The sequence below is a fragment of the Uloborus diversus genome, chromosome 6, assembly GCF_026930045.1.
Source record: "Uloborus diversus isolate 005 chromosome 6, Udiv.v.3.1, whole genome shotgun sequence".
NCBI classification, from domain to species: domain Eukaryota; kingdom Metazoa; phylum Arthropoda; class Arachnida; order Araneae; family Uloboridae; genus Uloborus; species Uloborus diversus.
In genome coordinates this window covers 111,399,822-111,422,781 of record NC_072736.1, presented here as the reverse complement: position 1 = coordinate 111,422,781, position 22,960 = coordinate 111,399,822, and the positions used below count along the sequence as shown (strand labels likewise).

Below are 22,960 nucleotides of genomic sequence, written 5' to 3'. Positions count from 1 at the left end.
GCTGAAATCGTGAAATGCAGTTACTGGGGTATTTACGTGGCGGAGCGTAATACCTCTGCTTACTCTACGTTTTTTACACAGAAAAAATTTAATAGTTTTGTGCTTCTAAACAATATGATATAATAATCATGAAAAACGTTAAAAACAAGATTTAACCTTAAATAATAAACTGCAAGAATTTATCGTTTTATTCAGAACTTTTCTGAAATATTTTCGCTTCCCAAAGAAATATTTTCAGTATTTCTAATACGAAAACAAGATATCAATGTCGAGCACGAATTTTTGGAATTTAATCTCATTTCGAGTCTTGGAACTGTCCTTTAATACCAAAACTAGAAAATATGTTCGTTCCTTTATTTTCTTCACTGATGCCACGCTAGCAGTTTCTATAGCAACCAATTCAATTTAAGCTTTATCTTTACTGTCTTGTTTAGGGTTTGTCTCTCTGCTTACTTCACACTTTCTCTTTTGTGTTTCCTGCTAAAAATTTCTTTTATTTTTAAGATAGAACATATTTCTTTCGAAATAAATCTGTCTAGTGTATAGAACTGCATTACCTTAACCTGAATATTATATCACAGCTCACATGTGTCTCAAACGGTTTTGACGTAAAATGAAATAATCTTATTTCTGGTTAATAAAAAGCAAAGCTTTAAATTTAGTGTCAAAATTTCATATTTGATCAAATTAACTTAAAAGCGCTATAATTTTGTTGTCGATAACAAATGGTATGGTAATATTTTTCACAATTCTTTTTATACAATTTTTGTGGGGAAAAATTGTTAACATTCAAAATTCGATCTTTCTGCGATGAGAACCAGCAAATGTTTTCTAGAGCAATGAATGAAAATCCTAGCAATAACGCTTAGTCAATACCTCATAAGGGGTCGTCCAAAAATGATATTACACTTTAAAGGGGATGGAATTTCGTGAAATTGGGCAAACTGTGACTAGGGGATGGAGGGGTTATTTGAAGTGTGACAAAATACATTTTTCATAACACTATGTTTATGGAAAACAGCTTGAAATGTGACAAGGGGGAGAGGATGGGGGGTAAGATGAAGTATGACATTTTGTAGCAAAGAAGGGGAAAGGGTCGAATTTCTGGAACAGAATTGTGACGTCATTTATAGACAGCCACCTAAGTAAAAAGAAAACAACTCTACGCGTAACTTAACTGCTACTTTATATAAGTTACATTGAAGAAAATATTAAAAACAATTATGTTAAAATGAGATTGAAAACCTTCATTGAAAAAGATGCAGTTATTTACTTTTGATGATGTTAAAAAGTCTTTTCAGAAATTAATTTTACAGAAACATGCAGCAAATTTGTTTACTCTATTAAATGTGGTCCAATCATTATTCCATCTGGTGAAGCAGTTAGAAATTAAAAACAATGTTTACTTTAAGCATAACTCCAGGTTCCGCTCAGTATCTCATCTTTCCCCACTCTCCTCAACATTACAAACCGCATCTACAAGTTTAGTTACCAAAACAAAATACTTTTTTATTTAAATAAAAATTAGATTTCATATAAGATTCAGCTGTCGCATGTGGTTTTCATCCATTTCCACCCAAAAGAGTCCCTACTTATAAATTTTCAATACTGGAAACAACGTCGGAAAAGAAAGCAAAGTCACCCCTCGTAATTAAAATATCTCCAGTTTACTTAATTAACTTCCTAACAAGCTTCAAGCATATACGGGGGATCAGTTCGTGTTGATTAAAGGGACAGCTATCGCTCTGAAAGAGTTTTAAATGTCTGCAACTTTCGTCCTCTCTTAATTAAACTTTCTGTTACAACAATTCTGACTTATTGAATTATTCCCAGGTTTATGATTCTGATTTGTTCCAATTAGCATGAGGCTAACATGAGGTTTCATCACAATTGATGAAATTTTGAAAGGAAATTATCTATGAGTACCTTCTAGCTCGTGGTTTTCTCATTTTAGAGAATTTGAAGATATCGGTGACAGAAGGGGACTACTACGCTTTTCGCAGGTTTTATGTTTAAAATTGAACTGTACAGCGTGTTTAATCTGGAAGAACTCTACCGTTAGTCCTAGATTCTTACTTCCAATTGCAAAAATTGCTTAGTCAAGATATTAAAACTTAGAAGAGAAAAAAATGCTTCGGGAAAAGATTTGAAATATAATTTTTTATATGGGGGGCTACCGTGTCCCTAAAATTACCTTTAAGAAAGCCGTAAACACAAAAAACAATAATAACAAAACAAAAAAAATCGAGGCATTTACGATCAAAATTCAAGTTCAAAATTCTAGGGAACGGAGCTGAAAATGTGATATATCAATATATCGCTCTTTTTTACCAGAGGAACACGGACTATGATAATTATTGAAGTAAATAAACAGTGTACATTTATCCCTTTCATTGCAATTAAAAAATTAAGGTAAATGTTACACTGTGATACGTGAAGTACTTTACAAAAGCTCCAATAATAATTTTAGGAATAAAAAGAAAATTAAACCACTTTATAGTCTACGACCTCTGAAAACCATGAGTGTAAAGTGATATAAGTCACAAAACGCAGCGTTTCATATGTCGGTGAATATTGCTCGTAATTTTTTTTTCTTTAGCTTGTGATTTTTAAAACTGTATTTTCAGGGATCCCAGGGGTTATATCAAAAGTTAGATTTCGTGTTTTTACACCTTTTTATCGCTAATATCTTAACTCTTCATCTCATTTTGGGAATTTTTGCAATTCGAAGTATGTATCTTTAACTAATGGTTAAAAGAAAATAGAAGTCTTACAGGTAAAAACCGGACACACTGTATGAAGAAAAATATTATCTTTCATTTGATGCAAGAAGAAGACATTTCCAACGATTGTTCTATAACATTAAGGGAAATGAGCAAACCATTTTATTTTTCAGGGAAAAGTGAAGAAAACATTTCTAATTTGTTACATTATTTTGAAACTTAAGTGTGATTTATCACAAGATTCCTTATACTTTTTTATTAGAGCCAAATATTATTTTTAATATTATTGAATGTGCAAGCTTTTCTTTTGGATTGCTATATGTATTTGGAGCAAGAATGGGACAATTCTAATACGTAAAAAATAATGGGGTTGTTTCCTTCAGTCAAAAGTAGTACTTTGTTGTCACTGAAATTGATAGAATGAGCAAAAATAAATAAATAAATAAATAAATAAATAACATAGACCCAGAAAATATTTTAATTTTTTCAACATATTTTTTAAATTAATTTTTTTAAATGTCCGATTTTTCAAACAAGGCGTGGTCTTCGTGACGTCACAAATGATGTATTTTGGCGCATCTTTCTACTACGTTTCCACGTTATGATAATCAACAAGCGAATCAAATATTGCGCTCTACGCTTGCTATCAACCATATCGTTGCCAATACACGTGAGTAAAGATGCTAATTAAATATTTTGCTCTGTGAATGGCAACACTGAATGGCATTTAATCATTTGTGATGTCATCTGCAAGATTCGTAAACAATGAAAGCGCACCGGTTAAAGTATTTTTTTAACATATTAAACTTAAATAAATTATTTAAAAAATGGTCAGATCCTATGTTTTTAAGCATGCTCTTTCAGAAAAAAATACTTTAAAAATTTTGGAAACGACTCCATTGCATATAAGTACGTAACATTATATTTAATTCAAAAAGCATCGAAACTAGTATCATAGGAACCAATTCTAACGTAATGTACAACATGTATACAAAATCTTTTAAAATGAATTTTTGAAACGGGTTTTGTTATCCCTGAAAGTTTTTTTTTTTTGGAAATTCCCTTTGTGCTCCGATGTCTTCCTTTCTGAAAGGAAATGTACTCTTTCTGAGAACTCTAGACGTGGTTTTCATATAATAGAATGTCTGAAAGTTAATTTACTAATAATGAGTACTCAAGATTGCGGTTTTCATATAAGAGAATTTCTGAAAGTTTATTTACTAATATATTGAGCTCCAGATTGTGGTATACAATTGCTCAAAAACAGCTCCAGATCTTTGTTTTTGCTTGATAGAATTTCGCTTCGGAAATTCTATCAAGTGAAAACTACTGCAGACTAATAACTACAACTCCAGTTCATGATTTTCATGGGGCAGGGGGAAGTTTTTTCAAAGAAATTTATCACAATTGCAATTAAACTTAATGAGCTCAAATCTGGACTCTCCCCTCCGTTGCCACCACTGGAAAAAAGAAAAGCACAGAAAGTTTACTAAAATATATGATATATTTAACAGTATTTTTAAGTAATGTAAAAGCACTAATTTTAGCAAAAACGAAGATTTGAGTGAACTCGTGAGCTGAATACTTCTTGAATTTTCAATGAACAGAATCGAAAGTTTAAGTAAAAAATACTTCGCGAGGCTTACATTTTCGAGATTACGACGGGCTAGCGAAAATCGAGAAAATTAAAGTCCCTCAAAAATAAGAGCTTTTACAGTATTTGGCATGCGAAAGTCAAGCTATACGAACTGATTTCGTCTGAAAAAACGCAGTCATTACCTGTACTAAAATAAACGAGCTGATGTGTGAATTACATGACTTCCTTTTACACCAATTTAATGTTAATTCCCCATTATTGGCAATTTTAATGTGATTCAATTATTAACTCTCTAAATATCACCAACAGTGGCCTAATTGAAACCAGATTTAGAAATTAAAATTTAAAAAAATATCACCAAATTTGTCGCCAAGTTGGCTACAAAACTTGGCGACCAAAAGAATGGTGATATATCGCCAAGTGTCCTCCTTATTATAACACCACTTGAGTTTGCATCTAAATTAATAATGATTTACCCCCAAATAGGTGCAAAAGACCCCTTTAGAAACACCTGAATGCAACCAAAAGAGGAGGTGCACAACTAGACTCCACTAGGAGTCTACGTACCAAATTTCAACTTTCTTGGACATACCGTTCTTGAGTTATGCGACATACATACGTACATACAGACGTCACGAGAAAACTCGTTGTAATTAAATCGTCAAAATGGTTATTTCGGGCTTCTATATGTTCTAAGGTATATATTTACGTGTGGTCGGGTCGAAAAAAAACTCAACATTCATTCGGGGTGAGCAAAATGGAAATTAAGGTCGATTTTCGAGTGAAATTTTTTTTCGCAAATACAATACTTCCTTTTTTGAAGGAAGTAAAAAGTATGAACCCAAATACTCAGTTAAAATTCTTGCTCACCATTAGTTTAACATTCCAATTTATTTTTTTATTAAAAAGTTTAAATCATCGTGATTTTCTGGTCATTTTCCAACAATTAAAATTACGCGAAATACGCAGACGACAGTCTGTTACGATTTATCTTTCTTATTGTTGCAATTATAAAGCTTTTTTTATTCACACACACAAAAAAAGCCCCCCATGGAGCGATGAAATTTCTGCTATCATAAAATTTTACACTTTAAGACTTCGATACAACACCGTACACATTGTCTACGAAGCGAAAGACCAGCTATGCATTTCGGTTGATTTTAATATTATCTACAAAATACGCATGTCTCAATGGCACTCTTTCGTCACTTACTTTAGAATACATTTGCTTTCACTAAAAGAGAATAAACAAATAACATAACCCTAAAGCTTGACCACGAAAAGAAGGCGGATGACGTTGAAGCGAAACATCATTTGTATCATTCCAAATCGGTAGAATCTGCCAGAAAGCACCGAATAGTAAGAGGCATTGTCTCGCTAATCCTATCTATTTCAAAATAATAACAGACAACCTATTACAAATCATGCAAATGATGTTTTTGCTTCAAGGTCACCTGCCTTCTTTTCGTGGTCAAGCTATAAACAGATTTCATTCCAGGGAATAAAAGGCTTTGCATGTTAGCTCATAGTATTTTGATCCGAATTGACTTCATTAAAATAAGTTCTTTTCAAAGCAGCCACCTACGCAAACAGTTTTGTAAGCTTTAAGGGCTCTATTCATTTATTACGTCATTACAACAAAAATGAATTTCGGGAAACTGAAACTTACGTAGGTTTTGTCCCATTTTATTCACTGGTCAAACATTTTTCGTTTTGAAAACTAGTTAAATAGTTGTGAAAGTACCGATTTATGAAACTTTCCGAACTTTTCGTCTTGATTTACGTAGAAGTGTTTGGAATGTGGTTCGAAAGCAATAATAGGTTTTAATATACAGGTGTCCCTCGTGTAACACGGTTAATTCGTTCCGTGTAGTATCGAAACCGTGTTATAAGAGACTTTTTTTTTAAATAACATTTTTACTTATTTTTAATACTAATTATGTATGTGCATGAGAAAAATCAGGTTAATATGCATCGTGTTATATCAAAACCGTGTCCCGTGTTATATCGAACCCGTGTTGTACGAGACTTAGAAATAATGTAAATCAAGGGATGTGTACCGTGTTATATCGAAACTAAGTTTCATAAAAACAAGGTAAAAACTTATTACAGTCATCAACCATTAACAGAACGTATTAAACAAAAATGAAATTCCATCTTTTTCAAATATAACATTCGAGTTACATCAAAACTATGAAGTAATAAAATGAAGTATAAATACTACCATGAAGCAAGTTTCATACCGTGTAATATCGAAACCGTGTTGTAGAAGTACCGTGTTATACGAGGGACGCCTGTAATTTCTTGCATTTGCGCCTGGGCAATTCCACGAGTAACTGGCTGACATTTTTGAAGCTAAACCATATGCATTTGGTCACATTTCAAGCAAAATAATGATCATTTTCAACATTTTTTCACCTGGTTTATTGTTTTTCTTCAGCAAAATTTAATGATGTAACTGAATTCTCAAAATATTCTTTGGGTGGTTTTTAAAAAAATAGTAAAAAACATGGTAACTGACTGGCATGCGACTACCATGTCAATCAGTTACCATGGTTTGTAATATTTTTTTTAATCTAGCAAAAGTTATTTTGAGACTTTAACTTTACCGTTAAATTCAGCTTAAAAAGAACAATAAACGTTGGGAAAGATTTTTAAAATAATGAATATTTTGTGTGGAATGACAATATGCGAAATCGCTCGCCTATTAATTGTTGCTGCGTTGAATGGCACATAACTAAACTGATTTTGGGATCTGGTTCTGATTAGTTCAATTCTTTTACAGGTGTTTGCAGTAAAATTCTACAACTTTTAACTTGCAGGTAAGTGTATGCTTTCATTTTTAAATATTAATTTCAGAGCTGGTGAGTGTATGACACCAGCTTCAGTTATGTAAACCAGCAAACATTTTGGAGTCTCAGTTGTCTGATGATGCTTTTCTTTTTTACAGCATGTGTGTTCCAAATGACTTACTTTCAATCAGATAGAATTTGTAGATAGAAATTTCTTTTTTTCTTGCAAAGAATTCGGATTAAATAACGAAAAGTGATTTTGCTGTAAATTTGTGATCACAATATGTTTGAAATGGTTACATAAAATGTCGTGCAATTTTACACATTTATATTGCACCTTAGCAAGCTAGTGACACAACTATAAAAAAAACAGCATTGGAGAAAATGATAGCTTTGCGCAATAGTAGTTTTAAGCGATTTCATCTCAAATTTTACAATCGCGAAAAACATTTTAAATGTGATATTTACTGGTTTGTTTTTGTTGTTATAATTAGTAACGCATACTTAAAGTTCAAAAATTTGTCTTCTAAATTATGAAATTTTAATGATTTATCACAATTGATTACATCGCTTTTCAGTCATCACGCACCTAGTTATGTAAGCTAACTTTGAACTAGTTTTGGAGAGTTGCAAGGAAGAGCAGAATTTAAATCAATAGCTAGGACGTGTTTTCCAAATTTTGAGTTGTGTCACTTTTCTTGACAAGGTGAGCGAGTTTTGTACAGCTCATACAACTTTATATGAAACTTTTGTTGTATGATGTTATCCAAACATGAGCGCAACTACCTTACCCTGTCGGGATACCGCTCAATGTACTGTATAATTAAACAAACATTAAAACAAAGTTTCTAAACTTTTCATGCAAATTAGTAAATTGCAAGATGTTCTTTAAGCAGGACCTGATTACTGCACAGGCCCAGCCCACTAGGCCTGGGTCTGGAGCCCCATCTTCTTAAGGGGCTCCAAATTTCTTAAAGAATTATGCATAACATTATAACTATACGAAAAATACATGTATTTTTTTTAAATAATATAGGAAAAAAAATGACTCATTAATTGAAAAACACGTCCTTAGGGGACAATTTTTATTACTTCTTCCAGTAGAATTTTTACCGTGCCACAACTATGAAGGGCCTTGAAGGGCCCCCCACATCATAAATATACGTGATAAATGATTTACATAATTCTCTGATAGACAAAGGTGTCCCAAAAATGCATTTCGACGGGCCCAAACATGTAAATCAATCACTGCATTCCGCAATAGAGTCTTCCGGGGGGGAGGGGGCTCCAAATTATTGTGGGCCTTGAGCCTCATTTTTAGTTAATCGGGCCCTGTCTTTAAGCTTTGGGGTTATACTTCGTATTTTCAACGAAATCAAGTTTCTCCATATACGTGTTTATTTTTGCTATAAATCGGTAGGAAATTCTAATAATAATTATCCATTTATAAGAAATCAATATAAATAAAACATGATTGATAATAGATAAGCAAAGAGTTTACCTTCATTTGTTCATCTGTTGTTCACATTGAGCCTTCTCTCAATAATCATTTTATATTTCTTTTAATTGTGTAGTGTTGTCATTGTTACATGCTTTATGTAGTTACTGCTCAATAATTTAACTAATAAAGATATTGAATACATTTATTAGCTAACGTTACATCACATATCTACATATTACGGTGGTTCGAGAGAGACTGACTTGTTTTACAATATGAATGCGAACACGGCACAAAATTGAATAAGTTTTGGTTTGGATTTGAAAGTTCGCGTTTAAGTTTACAATTTGGTTTGGGTTTATCAAGGTTCCTCTTCAGTTCACTTCAGAGATCACTACTGAAACGTCATTTCTAATAATTTTTCCTTCTTTTTACATTTTTACTTTTATTTGAATAATGTCTTTATTATATGCATCGGTGTGGTGTAGAGCGTTGAGAGAGTAATGCAGTAAAATATTTATGCATCAGAGTTCAATATTCTTCGTCATCAATTTGTCGTTTTTTGTACACATACGCATTTTGCAACAATCTATATATATAAAAATGAATGTTTGTCTGTATGTCATCCATGAACTCAAAAACTACCCGGCAGATTTGGCTGAAACTTTCACCGTTTGTTATTTTTAGTACTGGGAATGTTTATAGACCAGTTCGAAAAACATCCGATCGATAGTTCCTTTTTTATTCCAATTTAAGTCACAATCCACTGGATAAATACGAATAAAATTATCGGCTGCAGAAATTAATTCGCGTGAAAGATCTCATTGATAAGAAGTGAGCTGTTGCCATTTTTCTTGAGTTTGAACAAATAAATTCTTTCTTTATTGTTTTATGGCTTTTCATGCAACGGGGGGATTTAAAACTTTTTCTATTTGATATTTTTAGCGATTGATTGATCTTGCAAACTGCGTGAGTACAAAATTTGAGTATAGTCACGGCTTCACTTGATACCTGGACCGATTATTATGAAAATTGCTATATATATGTATTTTTCCACGGAGAAGGTGCATAATATGCTCATTGAAGCCACTCGCCACCAGGTGGCACTGCAGAGAAGCAATTTCTGCCCCATTCAACCGATTGTCATGAAAATCAGTATAATGATGTATTTTTTGTTGGCGTAGCAACGCGCGTCGGGTACAGCTAGTATCGTATAAAACCTTCCTTTTCAGAAAGATTGATTAAAGAATGAAATGGGGGGAAAGCAATCATTTTTTCATCGTTAGAGTGGCTTTACGTCCTACCCCCTTCCTTTCAACAACAGATTTGTTTTGAAAACAGCAAACTAGAATAACGTAAAGTGCATTTCACTAGTTACTTAATTTGGCTAAAGCCAAAGAGGAAGGAAAGTACAAAATTAGTAAACTAAAACAACCAAAACATAATTTACTTCAAATAATTTAACGATTTGAATTTTTAAATTTTACATCAGCGGCCAAACCTTAAGTAGTGAAGTAGGGGAGAACGGGGTACTTTTTGTCAATTTTCACTTGTGATTTTTTTAGCCAGATTTTGGTTAGCATTTGTGCCAAAGCAAATGTGTAAACAACTATAGTTGGGCCAAACCTAACCTGGCAACACTGTAATGCTGTGATTAGGATCTGTGTAGCCTTCACAATTCTTCCCTTCCCCAACTATAGTGCATATATCTTTGTAGAAGTTGAGAAAAATAATCTTGTTTTTAATAAATGTCTAAGTATGGATTAGTTTTTTTCCTCTAAGAACTTCAAGTGCCCATGGCAGGGCACTTTGTCAGAGGGTATGGGGTACTTTTTCACACGCTATTTCAAAGAAAAAATTAGTTTAGTTGTTAACATCTTTTTGAATTATGTTTATTACATTATTCAAATGAAAGGTTACACTTGTAATTAATTGCATAATCAAAAGTAGTCTACTGTATTGCAGTTATACAATCAAATAAAATGTTACTCATTAACCTAGTTATACAGGCTAACCACTTGATAGTTGAATCATCCTCATCTGCGTCACAATTTTCACAAACTTAGAAAACTGTACCACGTCCACATTTCTCGTGAACCCATTCTTTGCACTTCGTAAATTGTATCCATACCTGTGACAAAGTAACCCAATTTTTTTGTGACAAAGTGCCCCGCGTGTATTTGTTTTGTTTTTGCAACGGTTTCAGCCACTTAAGACTAACCAAGCTTTTACACAAATACATTAACCTATAGCTAATTAACTATGAAATAAAATGAAATAATATTCACATACCTTCAACAGATAGTGGCAGAGTGGTAAAATGCCAAACACAAACTAAAAAATTCAATTTGAGCACTTAATAACAATAAAACTCTCTTAGTCAAGTTTACTGACGCACGGCGTGCCTGAAACTGTCTGTGCAGGGTAGCAGCAACATTGAGCAGCTTAGGTTGGATGTGAAATTTCCCTCCGTCGCACAATGGGGCGAAAACGCCAAAAAGCGCTTTAAAATGTTTTTTCCCCTATATTTAACCGATTGAGGACATATAAATTAGCACAGGCCTACCTTTTAGGGGCAATTCATTAATTACGTAAGGGTCCTAAGGGGGGTTGAGAAAATCTGTACATACCCTTACTTTGGGGAGGGGGACCTATTCTTATGTAACATTTTCCTAGTCAATATTTCATATTAGAAATCGCGCGGTCAAGTGGTTTGGTAGGGATCATATTTCATTTGCGCCTGGGAGGAAAAAAAGCGAAAAAGGATGGGCTGTTTTTTACTTGTTTTACAAAGAATAATTAGCGTAAAATATAATAAAAGGGCGGCACTATGTATGGTATGTTTTATTTTTAATTAATATCGCATCATATACAAAAACAATGTCGAAAAAACATTCAGTCTATATTCCAAACTTTTAGTAAATATTTCTTTACACAAAAAGTTTTTTTTTTTTTTAATAATTTAATAATAGTGAACTTAATGATGATTCCAGTTATGTAAGATTCGTATAGATTGGGAAAAGAACTATATTGAGTTGTTTATGTTACGTACTATAAAATAACAGTTAACAATAGTTGACAGCAATAAAATAATATAACTTATCTGTTGAAAAATAAAAATCTTTGATTTACGTCAAACTGGGAGTTTGAGTGTAATAACTGATCCTTTTCTAACAACATTTTATAATTTTGAAAATCAAAATGGAATCTTACGTAAGCAAAGGGGGAAGAGGGGTTTGAAAAAATCTTACGTACCCTTGCATGGGGTTGAGGGGGCTCAAAATTTGCCAAAATCATCCTTACGTAATTAATGAAAGACCCCTTAAGCAATCAGAGCTGGAAATTTAGAGCACTTCGTCCACTACAAATCTAGGTGGTTGGATTGATTGTGGTTGGAAGATGGTTTCAAACCTCTCGACGGTGACGAATTATGAGTGCGGGAATTTAAAAAAATTGCTTTTAAAATGTCAATTTTTTTTCTAATGAAAGGCGGGTATATTTAATTTCTTTCGTGTCCAATTACAGTAATAGGACGAAAAGAATGAATAGTCGAATATTCAAATCATGAATCGGTTTTGATAAGCACCGAAAACAAGAGAATTTAAGGGTTTTTTTTTTTTTTTTTTTTTTTTTTTCAAAACACTCTGCAAAAAAATTTACTCTTATGTACTCTTTGAAATCAATATTAATTAGTCATCAATGGTCTGTATGAAGACCCTGAAAAGGAAATAGCTGCGTAAACCTGTGAACCACGGACCTAGAGCCCAAAAATCGGAAAAACTCGCTAATTACATGCCTGTGTAAACAAAGAAACGAGAGAGGTTTAAAAAACATTTTTATGGACTTTTTGGTGTTAACCCACTGTGCGCCGTCACAATTTTCCACAATACAACTTGTGACAAAGTACCCCACTCTCCCCTGCAGAATCCAACGAACTATCTTCTGAAACTGAGTGAATTTTAGCGAAATTCACTCAAATTGTACTGATCACAAAAAACTGCATTTAAGGAATTTACATAGTTTAATTGCTTTAAATGCTTAATTTATAGTTAAGTTTCCATTTTATGACTTTTTCAGTGGGGTGATGAGGTCGTTTCCAAAATTTTAAAAGTATTTTTTTCTGAAAGAGCATGCTAAAAAACATTTGATCTGACCATTTTTTAAATAATTCGTCTAAATTTAATATTTAAAAAAAAAATTACTTAAATCGGCGCGCTTTCAATGTTTATGCTTCTGTCCAATGACATCACAAATGATGAAATGCCATTCACACAGCAAAGTATTTAATTCGCATCTTTACTCACGTGTATTCGCAACGATATGGTTGATAAGCAAGCGTAGAGTGAAATTTTAATTCCCTTCTTGATTATCATTACGTGGAATCGCGGTAGAAAGATGCGGCAAAGTGCATCATTTTTGACGTCATCAAGACCACGCTTTATTTCAAAAATCGGACACTTTAAAAAATTAATTAAAAAATAACTGTTGGGAAAATAAAAGTATTTTCTGGGTCCATGTTTTTTTTTTTTTTTTTTTTTTTTGCTTATTCTATCAATTTCAGTGACAAAAAGTACTACTTTTGACTGAAGGAAACAACTAGGGCTCGACCGATGGCATTTTTTGGCCGATGGGCCGATGCCGATTGTTGGCCGATTGTTTAAAGATGGCCGATGGCCGATGGCCGATTGTTTTCCTCCAAATGGCCGATTGCCGATGGCCGATGGCCGATGCTGTTGGCCGATGGCAAAAAAAAATCTAACAAAAATTAATTGATAAGATTGTCAGGGATTTAAAGGATCATTATTGATTCATTTCACTTTACTTCCTTTCTACGAATAAAGAATTGTAATCCAAAAAAAAAATCAAATTTCAACCTAACTTTTTATTTTACGATCACCCAATTTAAACTTCACAAGTTTTTTCGGAGCATATGTACATGCATATGTACCTAAGAACATATAGATGACCGAAATATCCATTTTGAACGCCTCCTTAGTTAATTATCGCAAATTCTCTTCTGATGTCCTCATGCGTGTAAACTTAAGTCACTCAAAAACGTTATGAAAAAGTAAGTTGAAAACTCATACGTACGTAGTATGTTCTAAAAGTTCGAGGACAAGTTGTATAAAAATTTACCGTGAATAGTTCACATCACCGAAGTACATCTATCTACAAAATAGTCACCTTAAACGACCAAGCACTTCTGCCAACGTTCGTATAGCTTTTAGAAGGACTCCTGGAAGACATTTATCGCACCCTCCTGTAAGGTCTCTTGCGCTGCTGTTTCAATTTCATCGTGGGGAAGAAGACGCCTTTCATGTTGAGGATGCACGGTTCGATTGGCCAATACTCTGATATGACAAACAAATAACATAACGTTTCGTCGGACTTAGCTCCGTGTGACTTTTACCTGTTCCCAGCAAAAAAACATTTGCATGGACGCCGCTTTCTTCCGTCAGGTGAAGATAAAGCTGCATGACAGAAGGTAGCGAAAAATGGCTTCCAGGAGTGATTACAAGATTTATATTAACACTGGCAAAGTACATAGTCCCTGAAGATGACCTTTTGAAGGTGGATGTGCTTCGGTAATGTGAACTATTCTGGGTAAGGTTTTGTACAGCTTGTCCCCCGAACTTTTGGATCGTACTACGTACAATCTGTATAGGGTGTAGTTATGCTTCTCCTTTTTTGACTGCTGTATGATGGAAGAAAAAGAACAACAGCCAAAAAAAAAAAAGAAAAAGGAATAAAAACAAAGAGTCTGTTTAATAACCAATAGACTTTTTTTTTAAATTGAACATATAACTAAGATTTCAGTAATATTGTAATAATGTATGGATTTAGGTAAACTACACATAGTTAAAAAAAACATTAAATTATGTTGTTTAATCATTCAAAAATAAAAATTAAGAATAAAACTATGAAACCGTCAACAAATTACGTAATTAAAGTGGAAAGATTGCACGTAGACTTTTTTAGTCATCAAATTAAACAAAAAAAGGTAACAGATAAATTACAATATTAAATCATCTTACTAATATTATATATGCGAAAGTTTGTCTGTATGGATGTATGGATGTATGGATGTTTGTTACTCTTTCACACAAAAACTACTGAACGGATTTTGATGAAACTTTACAATAATATAGCTTATGCATCAGAATAACACATAGGGTAGTTTTCGTCCCGTTATGGGGGGCAAAACCCCCATAGGGGGGCAATAAAACACAATTTTTGTATAAATTCTCTAATATTGGGATGAAAAAATACTTGCACATATTTACATTATATGTCCATCGAAAGCTCTGATTTTTCTGCTGAAGATGGCACCTGTTCGAAATTTCTAAGTAGAATAAAAAACGAGTTATGAGCTTTTTAGATCCATGTTCGAAGGCTTTCCTCAACTCAATACAGTATTTAGTGTATCATCTCAACTCCCTGTCGATAGCGACAATTGTTGTATTGTTGACTTTCTTTGCTTTTCGTGATTGTTCAAGGCTTTTCTCAAGTCAAATCTTGAAGTAAGATTTTTGCACAAGATTGGCAAATAATACATGATTTGGCTGATGATTTTCCATTTAAACGGAACTTTAATGTAATTAATGGTTTTTATTATTATTTATGCTGATTGAACACTTGCTCATTATCCAAACAACCAGCAGATCGCCAAAATTTTTGCAGAAAGATTTCCGTAGCTGATGCATTTGGCAGTTTTTTCAACGTTGCTGTTTTTGAAGCCGAAGACTACGTCATAATGTTTCTCAGCTTTCACCCCATGTAAACAAAATATCGCCAATCAAAGAATTTTCAAAAGACTTTTTTTACTGTGTCAAATAATCCAGCAACTAAATTAGGCAAATCCATAAACAGCACAAAACTTCCATTAATTTTCCTTTTTGCACAATTTCAAACAATCACCAAATTTTATTACTTATTTTGGTAATATTTCAGATGAAACTATTTAGCGCCATTTTATGGTGACCAAAAATATCTCAGCATCTGGCGACGATATCTCTGTAACGAAAATTAATATCATACCGTTTTACAAAGTAAGGAAAGAATGGGGGAGCATCATCGAAGGTACCCCGAAACGACTTTCGCAAATTCGGTAAAATCGCACCAAGAGCCACAATGATTGAAATTTCCCGAAATAACTAAAGCAAGTATAAGGGGATTACGAGCGCAGCTACTTTTTTTTAATCACTTCGTACTTCTTTAGCCATACAGAGAAGGTTTTAGACTCCATGTTAAAAAAGTATCAACAGATTAATCTTTTTAAACATGAGAAGATTAATTTCATGTTTTTTAAATTTGTATATGCTTAAATATAGTGCTTTCGGTTCTAAATCAATACTACTTTGTTCTTTATACTTATTCGTATTTTAGTTTTATGGGTAAGGAAGAAACTCGATTTTTAATCACGTCAAAAAGATGTGTTTTAAATTCTTTCACTTAAAACAGAAAACAAAAGCAAGTAACGATTTTTTTCTAATAATTATTACTGACCCAGGCAACGCCGGGTATTTTTGCTAGTAATAGGAATATTTTTATACTTACTTAAAATTTATGAATAGAAAAGTTTGCATTTTTCGTAAAATGTATAACAGTGACAGCGGAAAAAAGAAATAGCCATGAAAATAGCGAGGTTCTTAAAACGCAGCTGCAATAAACAAACTCAATATTTACACCAAGTTAATAACTGAATACATATACTACTTGATCTGATGTTTGCACACGTAATATTGAACAATTTGATTGTTTAATTTTTTATGAAGCACTGCAAACAAGTTCAAATTAAATTTTTCAATTTAACAATAATTCTCTGAAATAAAAAAAAATTGTACAATAGAAAATCCTTGAAACTTTTTTATAACATATTATTAAACATGTGATGAAAGCGAAAAAAACTTATTCATTGATTTTATATAAATACATAAAAATAGTTACTTACAACAGAAAAAAAATCGATCGCTATTAGTGATGCAAAAAAGATGGCGCATTACAAAATATAGGTGAAACAAGTATAAGAAATACGCAAAATGACATTTCTTGACCAAAATAAATAATCGCTAAATATTTAAGAAATGCTTGAAACGACGAGGGTGGGTTAGGGGGATCACCCTCTGATTTTGGAGTAACTCACAACGTTAAACTTCTGCCCCAACTTCGGATTATTTTTTTTAGTACAGAACCGCTACCACCAACGCCTCGGAAGAGAGTTTCTGAATCTACTTCAGCACTTCCGAAGAAAAAAGTCAAAAATCCCTTTATTTTCCAAATTATGTCACCATTCAAAACGTCTTTAATCAATTCCTTTATTAATGCTCTAAATTCTTCCTAAACAATAGATAAAGCTTGAAAAAACAAATCTCTAATTTTATGAATGGTGTTAGTTTAAACAACTCAGAAGTACAACTAGAGATTAATTTCAGAAATTGAGGGAGTGGGAGGAAGGGCACGCAAGTGTTCTCGGAAATACAAAAAATAGTCGTAAAAAATAGAGTTCAAAATAATCATAAACATTGAGCAGAAAAATCCTTTTAAAACTTGCACCCGAGTTTGTTTTGACGTGCAGTGGCGGATTTAAAATATGGCAAATGTTGCAATTGCGCGAGAGGCTCCAGAACCATAGGGGCACCGTAGGAGTTACAAAAATGCTTATGATGAATGTTTTACAACTTCTGTGATAGAGAAATAGGGCCCCAAAATGTATTTAGACGAGCCCCAAACTTGTAGCTCCGCCGAAGCGATACAGAAAAGACTGCATTACTGCATTTCATATTACAAATATCGAAAAATTAAAAATTACCGTCGGTTCAACGGGAATCTAACAAAATGAAACAAAACCGGTTTCGCCATCTCATATTTGTTTCCATAGTCTCCAATTCTGCAATATATCACCAAACGATCGTCAGTCTGAGACGCTATATTAGTTTTGCATAATAGCCACAAAAAATCAGTTAATAGGCTTTTTAGAACACCCGATCGAAAACAAAAAGGGAAGTGCACAACTGGAATGTGCGCACATCCCACATGCGAGAATATAGCCTTCTACAGCTTACCATTTTTAAGTTATGACTTATAAGAGATACATACGTACATCCAGCCGCAAGAAACAACGAAATAATTAACTTGTTTGGTACCTGAATGCAGTATCAAAAACTCTTTCAAGAGTGACTAAAATAGAAATTCATACTGAAATTTAAGTAAACAATTGTGTTTGAAAACAATAACTCCCTTTACTTTGTATTAAAAAGTAAAACAACAAAGGTCTTTTTTTTTTTTCAAAAACATCGGCCAATTCCATCGGCTTTTCGATGTTTTTAAGGCCGATGGGCCGATGTTTCCTGCAAGTTAGCATCGGCCGCCGATGCCGGTGCCGATGGCTAAATTGTTGAACCATCGGCGCCGATGCATCGGCCAGGCCGATGCATCGGTCGAGTCCTAGAAACAACCCCATTGAACTGCATGTTTTTTTTTTTTCAATTTCAGCAAACCTTTTCAGCGTTTTAGTACAGTAATGTGGGCAATCACAACATGTTCGATTTTCTTAAAGGTTTTTTTATATTCGTTAACACACATTTGCGTTAAGATTCAATAGGTGATAACGTCTATGTTTGTGCATGTGTATGTGTGTGTATGTTGATAAATGCAATGGCTAAGACATAGATATTATAGTTGGGGCAAACCTAACCTAGCAGGGTCGTAATGCTGCGATTAGGATCTGCGTAGCCTTCACAATGCTGCCACAGGCTACGTTTACCCTTACTATACCATTTTTATTGTATAAAGGGATTAATGCTTTTTGATAAATTTGTGCTATTATAGTGTTAGGAATTTTATTTCTTAATAGGAGTAGATTCAAACCGCATAGCCCTTGTTAAACAACCACTGCCTTGTACACTTTAAGCTATGTTTTGTGTAGTAAAAAATAAGGTAAATGGGGGTGGAAGGAACCCTCAAATGCATTTTTACAGAATTATATACATGGAGATCTACGGCATCGAATATTGGGAGGAGCATTTCTAAAGTCATCCTACTCATTGATAACATTGATTTTTTCACTGCAAAATAATAAATAAATAAATAAATAAATAAATACTCGTATATAATGTTGTACTCGTACAAAATCATTTCACAACCTATTTGTGTAAGGAAATATTTTTTTTATTTCGTGTGTTAAGCAGTTTTTAAAATCAAAACAATATAAATGTGACTCAGATTTTTATAGTCAAAATTTTAGACATTTTTATGGTCCTAACCTCTTTAAGTTACAATATTGAGCACAAATTTTGATTGCTCATTATATTATTAATTTCTTTGAAATTTCCGGTCCTCCTAACATTATGTTTCACTTTACTGAGGTGTCTGCGTAACTTTTCAATGTACAATGTATAAGGGTTTCTTTGAAAAAGAAGAGGTGGGATTTCCCCATCAAGACGGATGCAATTCATAAAACAAAGAGTCTCATAATGAGCTGTCCAATTTAAACTGTAAAGGCGATGAAATAAAAAAATCATAACTGGTGAAAAACGTCTCAATGAAAAAAAAAATGTAGTAGAAAGTTAAAGTGGTATGATAAAGTATGGCATTGCACAGTTCACACCTGCGAAAGAAAGATAGCGCGTTCAAAAAAAAAAAAAGTATAACCCTAAGTTGTATAGTAATTATTTTTCGTTGTTCCTTTTCATCCTTCTTGTTTAACCGTAACCTTTTCTGAACCGTAATCTTTTCTGTACCCTCTATACATTTCTTTAAGATACTGTTAAAAACAATTTTTGGGAAATATTTGTTTAGAAGTTTAAGGCTTATTGTATTTAAGTAATTTCACCAGTCATTTAATTGTTCATATAAATGGACATGCTTAGCTTTTGCAGGGAATAGGCTTTTTTTTTGGGGGGGGGGATCTTTTCTCCATTCTTCAAAAATCTTCCCCCGCCCTACTGCCGTATATGCTTTTTTCTGAAAGATTTCAAGGCAAAAAACTAGTTAACTAGGAAAATCCTTGCTCATTATATTGTGTCAAGGAAAGAAAATCTTTTTAAACATGACTTGTTGAAATTTGGCACATGTAATGCAGTTAGGAAATATAATATTGTGTTTGTAATGCTTTAGAATGATAAGGAAAATTTATGAAAAGAACTCAAGACCACTTTAAAACTTACATTTTATTCATGTTTTAAAAAGATTTTGATCCTTATCTCATCAAGTTTTATCACCAATCGGTACAATAATAGCTAACATTGAAAACTGACAATGCCGTCTGTAAAAGAAAAAAACTCTCAGGAGCGCCGCAAGAAGAGTTTTGAGGATCAACTTCACAGAACCTTTGTATTTAACATATATTGCTAAGTCTAATATGGCAGTTTACATCCATATAAAAAAAAACTTTAAGCCAATACTCAACCCCCAGAAAGTAAGTTCTGACTGCGCTAGTGCCTAGCATAAAGTTTGAAAATCGTTCAAATCTTTTCAGATCTATGAACGGCACTCACTTTTATTCGTATACACGGAAACTATATCTTTTTTCTTCTATTTTGGCTCAGGTATTTCTCAGTTTATTCATCATGTATATCTTATTTTGCTAAGAATTTTGAAGTTTTACTTTAAAATGTTATTTGAAAATTTATACTCAAAATTTTCGTCGGTTTTAAATTATTCTGAAAGTATTAAATTAAACACTAGCTAATTCCACCATCCATGCCATGTCTAGACATTCAACAATAGTTTTAGAACAGTTTATTTTGTATTTAAACACTTCTCCAATAACCCCAATTCTACCTACCGATCCAACACGACTCAGTTCCAAGAAATAAACCTTTGAAATGTTTATCAATTCTGTAAAGGAAGAAGTGTTCTTAAAATCCATTTAAGAACTCTTCCGTTAATGATTTAAGCGTAATGTTTTTGGAATTGACTTTGAATTTACTTTATCGTAGTAATTTGTAATTTAAAGTACGCAGCCGGTGATCAGTTGCAAATCGCCGTGATTCAGACACTATCGATTTCAATAAAATCGATACTGTCCCATTGAGTAACGAGCTGGTACCGGAAACGATTTTTATTTACTTGTAGACGAGTGTTGAAAGCAACATCAAATCAAACATGTGTGCATGATGATGTAAATATTAGTTTGAAAAAAATAATAATTTTTTGACCCAGGCTTTATTTTTGAAGGTACGGGTAACTTCGACGAATCAGGTGGTTGTGTGACGTCACCAACTCCGCCCTCTTGCGGCTGCCATTCACTACCACCAGCGTTGTCATAGTAACAGTCTCATGCAAATCTTCTTCGATCAGAGTCGGCCGGGCCAAGAGGTTAGAAGCAGACATGTTTTGCTCTCCGTTCTGAGCGACTGTTTCATGGATTTTGAAGATGTTGGGAAGCTCAGAAAGGATTGAAGCTTCAAAGCTTGCCCTCACGAATCCATCACATTCAGAACCGATTTGTATACCATATTTCCTCAAAAACCGCTGAATGAAACGTCCATCCTAAGCTGTGCCAATATTTGACCTCGAAGGTCAAGTCAATGTTTTGGTAAGTCGATTTTAACCGTTCTCTGTGCCCGGGCTCTTTCTTGTTGATGTTTTTGTCTTGAACTTTCGCTGCAACACCAAGCTACTCTTTTCCAAAATGGGTACCGTTTTGAGTATTTCTCCCCGAGATAGAAAACCCAATTACGGGGAATACACTCTCAACGGTTTTAATTACGAACAGCTCAACAATGCAAAAATCAAAGAGAAAAACGGGAACGTGGTTGCAAATCTCAACCACACTCATAATTCCAATTTCAAGAAACATTCCTTATTTATTAACGCTTTAAGTTGGAAGACTTTCACGAATTCCAATCGGAGAAAGGTAGATAAAAACAAAAATACTACCCGCCAGCCTCTGGACAATTTGAACAACATCGTGGACAACAAAAAGAACATTCAGAAATCGGCATCTTGCTATAATTTGAAAACTTCTACAGTATCTTCTCTCGATGTGGTCGTTCGTAATACCGGGGCGGTGGATCGTCACAAGATGCCGCCCTCTCTACCTCCCTCCAAACCGTCGGTGCTAGGGGCTCATAACCTGGTGAGGCCGCTTATGAGCCACATTTCTTCTGGAAACCACAATGCCCACCACCACCACCACCAGAATGGTGTCCAGTTCCCCAATGGTGCTTCCCTGAACGCTGCCAGCAAAAGTAATCACGGCATCAGTCCGAGCCAACAACACAGGAAAACTGTGATACAAGCGTCTACTTCTGAACTGCTACGCTGTTTGGGGGAATTCCTGTGCAAACGGTGCTGGAAGCTCAAGGAAATACAGCCCGCAGACGCTGTTCTGTGGCTGAGGTCTGTGGACCGAAGCCTGCTGCTACAAGGCTGGCAAGACATAGCTTTCATCAACCCGGCCAATGTCGTGTTCCTCTACTTGCTGATTCGAGAGTTGGTGAACGAAGACATCGACTCCGAGCGCGAATTGCAATCTGTCGTCCTCACATGCCTGTACCTCAGCTATTCGTACATGGGCAATGAGATCTCGTATCCCCTGAAGCCTTTTCTTGTGGATGATTGCAAAGAAAAATTCTGGGATAGGTGCTTGCTGATTATCAATCTTCTCAGCGAAAAGATGCTCAGGATTAACAGTGAACCGAGTTACTTCACGGAAGTCTTCACTGAATTAAAAGGCTGCACTAACTCTTGAAGAAATGCCATATAGAGGATTTATTGGTAAAACTTTTTAGATATAATTTTACTGTTTCAAGCATAATCAAAGCATTTAGGTGTGTTAACATCGAGGTTTGAGCAAAAAAGATTAATTACTGTTTTCTCATAAGCTTGTTGATTGTATTTTGTTGAGGTTTGGTTTTTGTAAATACGACAGTTGAGATGGAAAAAGTTTTTATTCGCAGTCATAAAAGTGTATTAAGTTGCCTAAAACTGTAAGATATTGAAAAATGTACAGATTTTTAACACTGCTTTTATTTATAACAACTCCTTAATGTGCAGCAAAGGTTATTTTACCGAAATTCAATACTTTGTTGTGATATTTATTTAAATATTTTCAGGTAAAAATACTATCGTGAAAAATCTGTGATAATTCATCAGTTGTTGTTGTTAAATTGTTCAATTTTTTTTCTTGCCGTAATTATCAAACATAAATTTAAGTTATTTTAAATACTAATTATTAAAATCTTATCGGTGACTAAAGTTACCTTCCTTTTCGTTTTTCAAATGACTGCACTGAAAAATTCGCTTTATTCTGAGATGACGAGCAATGGCTATAAAAGAAATGAGCTCAAATTTGTTACATTTAAAAAAGTTTCTAGTAAAGAAAAGGAAAATGCATTTGAAATTTTATAGTCTAACTGAACAATTATCGACAGCTTTGTCGCGGATTTGTTTTCTTTGAAGAATA

The 22,960-nt window shown here is 33.7% G+C and overlaps 1 protein-coding gene across 1 annotated transcript; it reads left to right on the top strand.

The window, feature by feature from the left end:
- Positions 1-21,184: 21,184 nt before the first annotated feature.
- LOC129224704 (cyclin-dependent kinase 5 activator 1-like) lies at positions 21,185-22,340 on the top strand. The gene has a single exon (XM_054859254.1). The coding sequence runs from the start codon at positions 21,185-21,187 to the stop codon at positions 22,244-22,246; it is 1,062 nt and encodes a 353-aa protein (XP_054715229.1). The 3' UTR covers positions 22,247-22,340.
- The last annotated feature ends 620 nt before the right edge of the window (positions 22,341-22,960 follow it).

What these genes read in the sequence shown, in the direction of transcription:
- LOC129224704 (XM_054859254.1), top strand. Translation starts at nt 21,185, where the DNA reads ATGGGTACCGTTTTGAGTATTTCTCCCCGAGATAGAAAACCCAATTAC.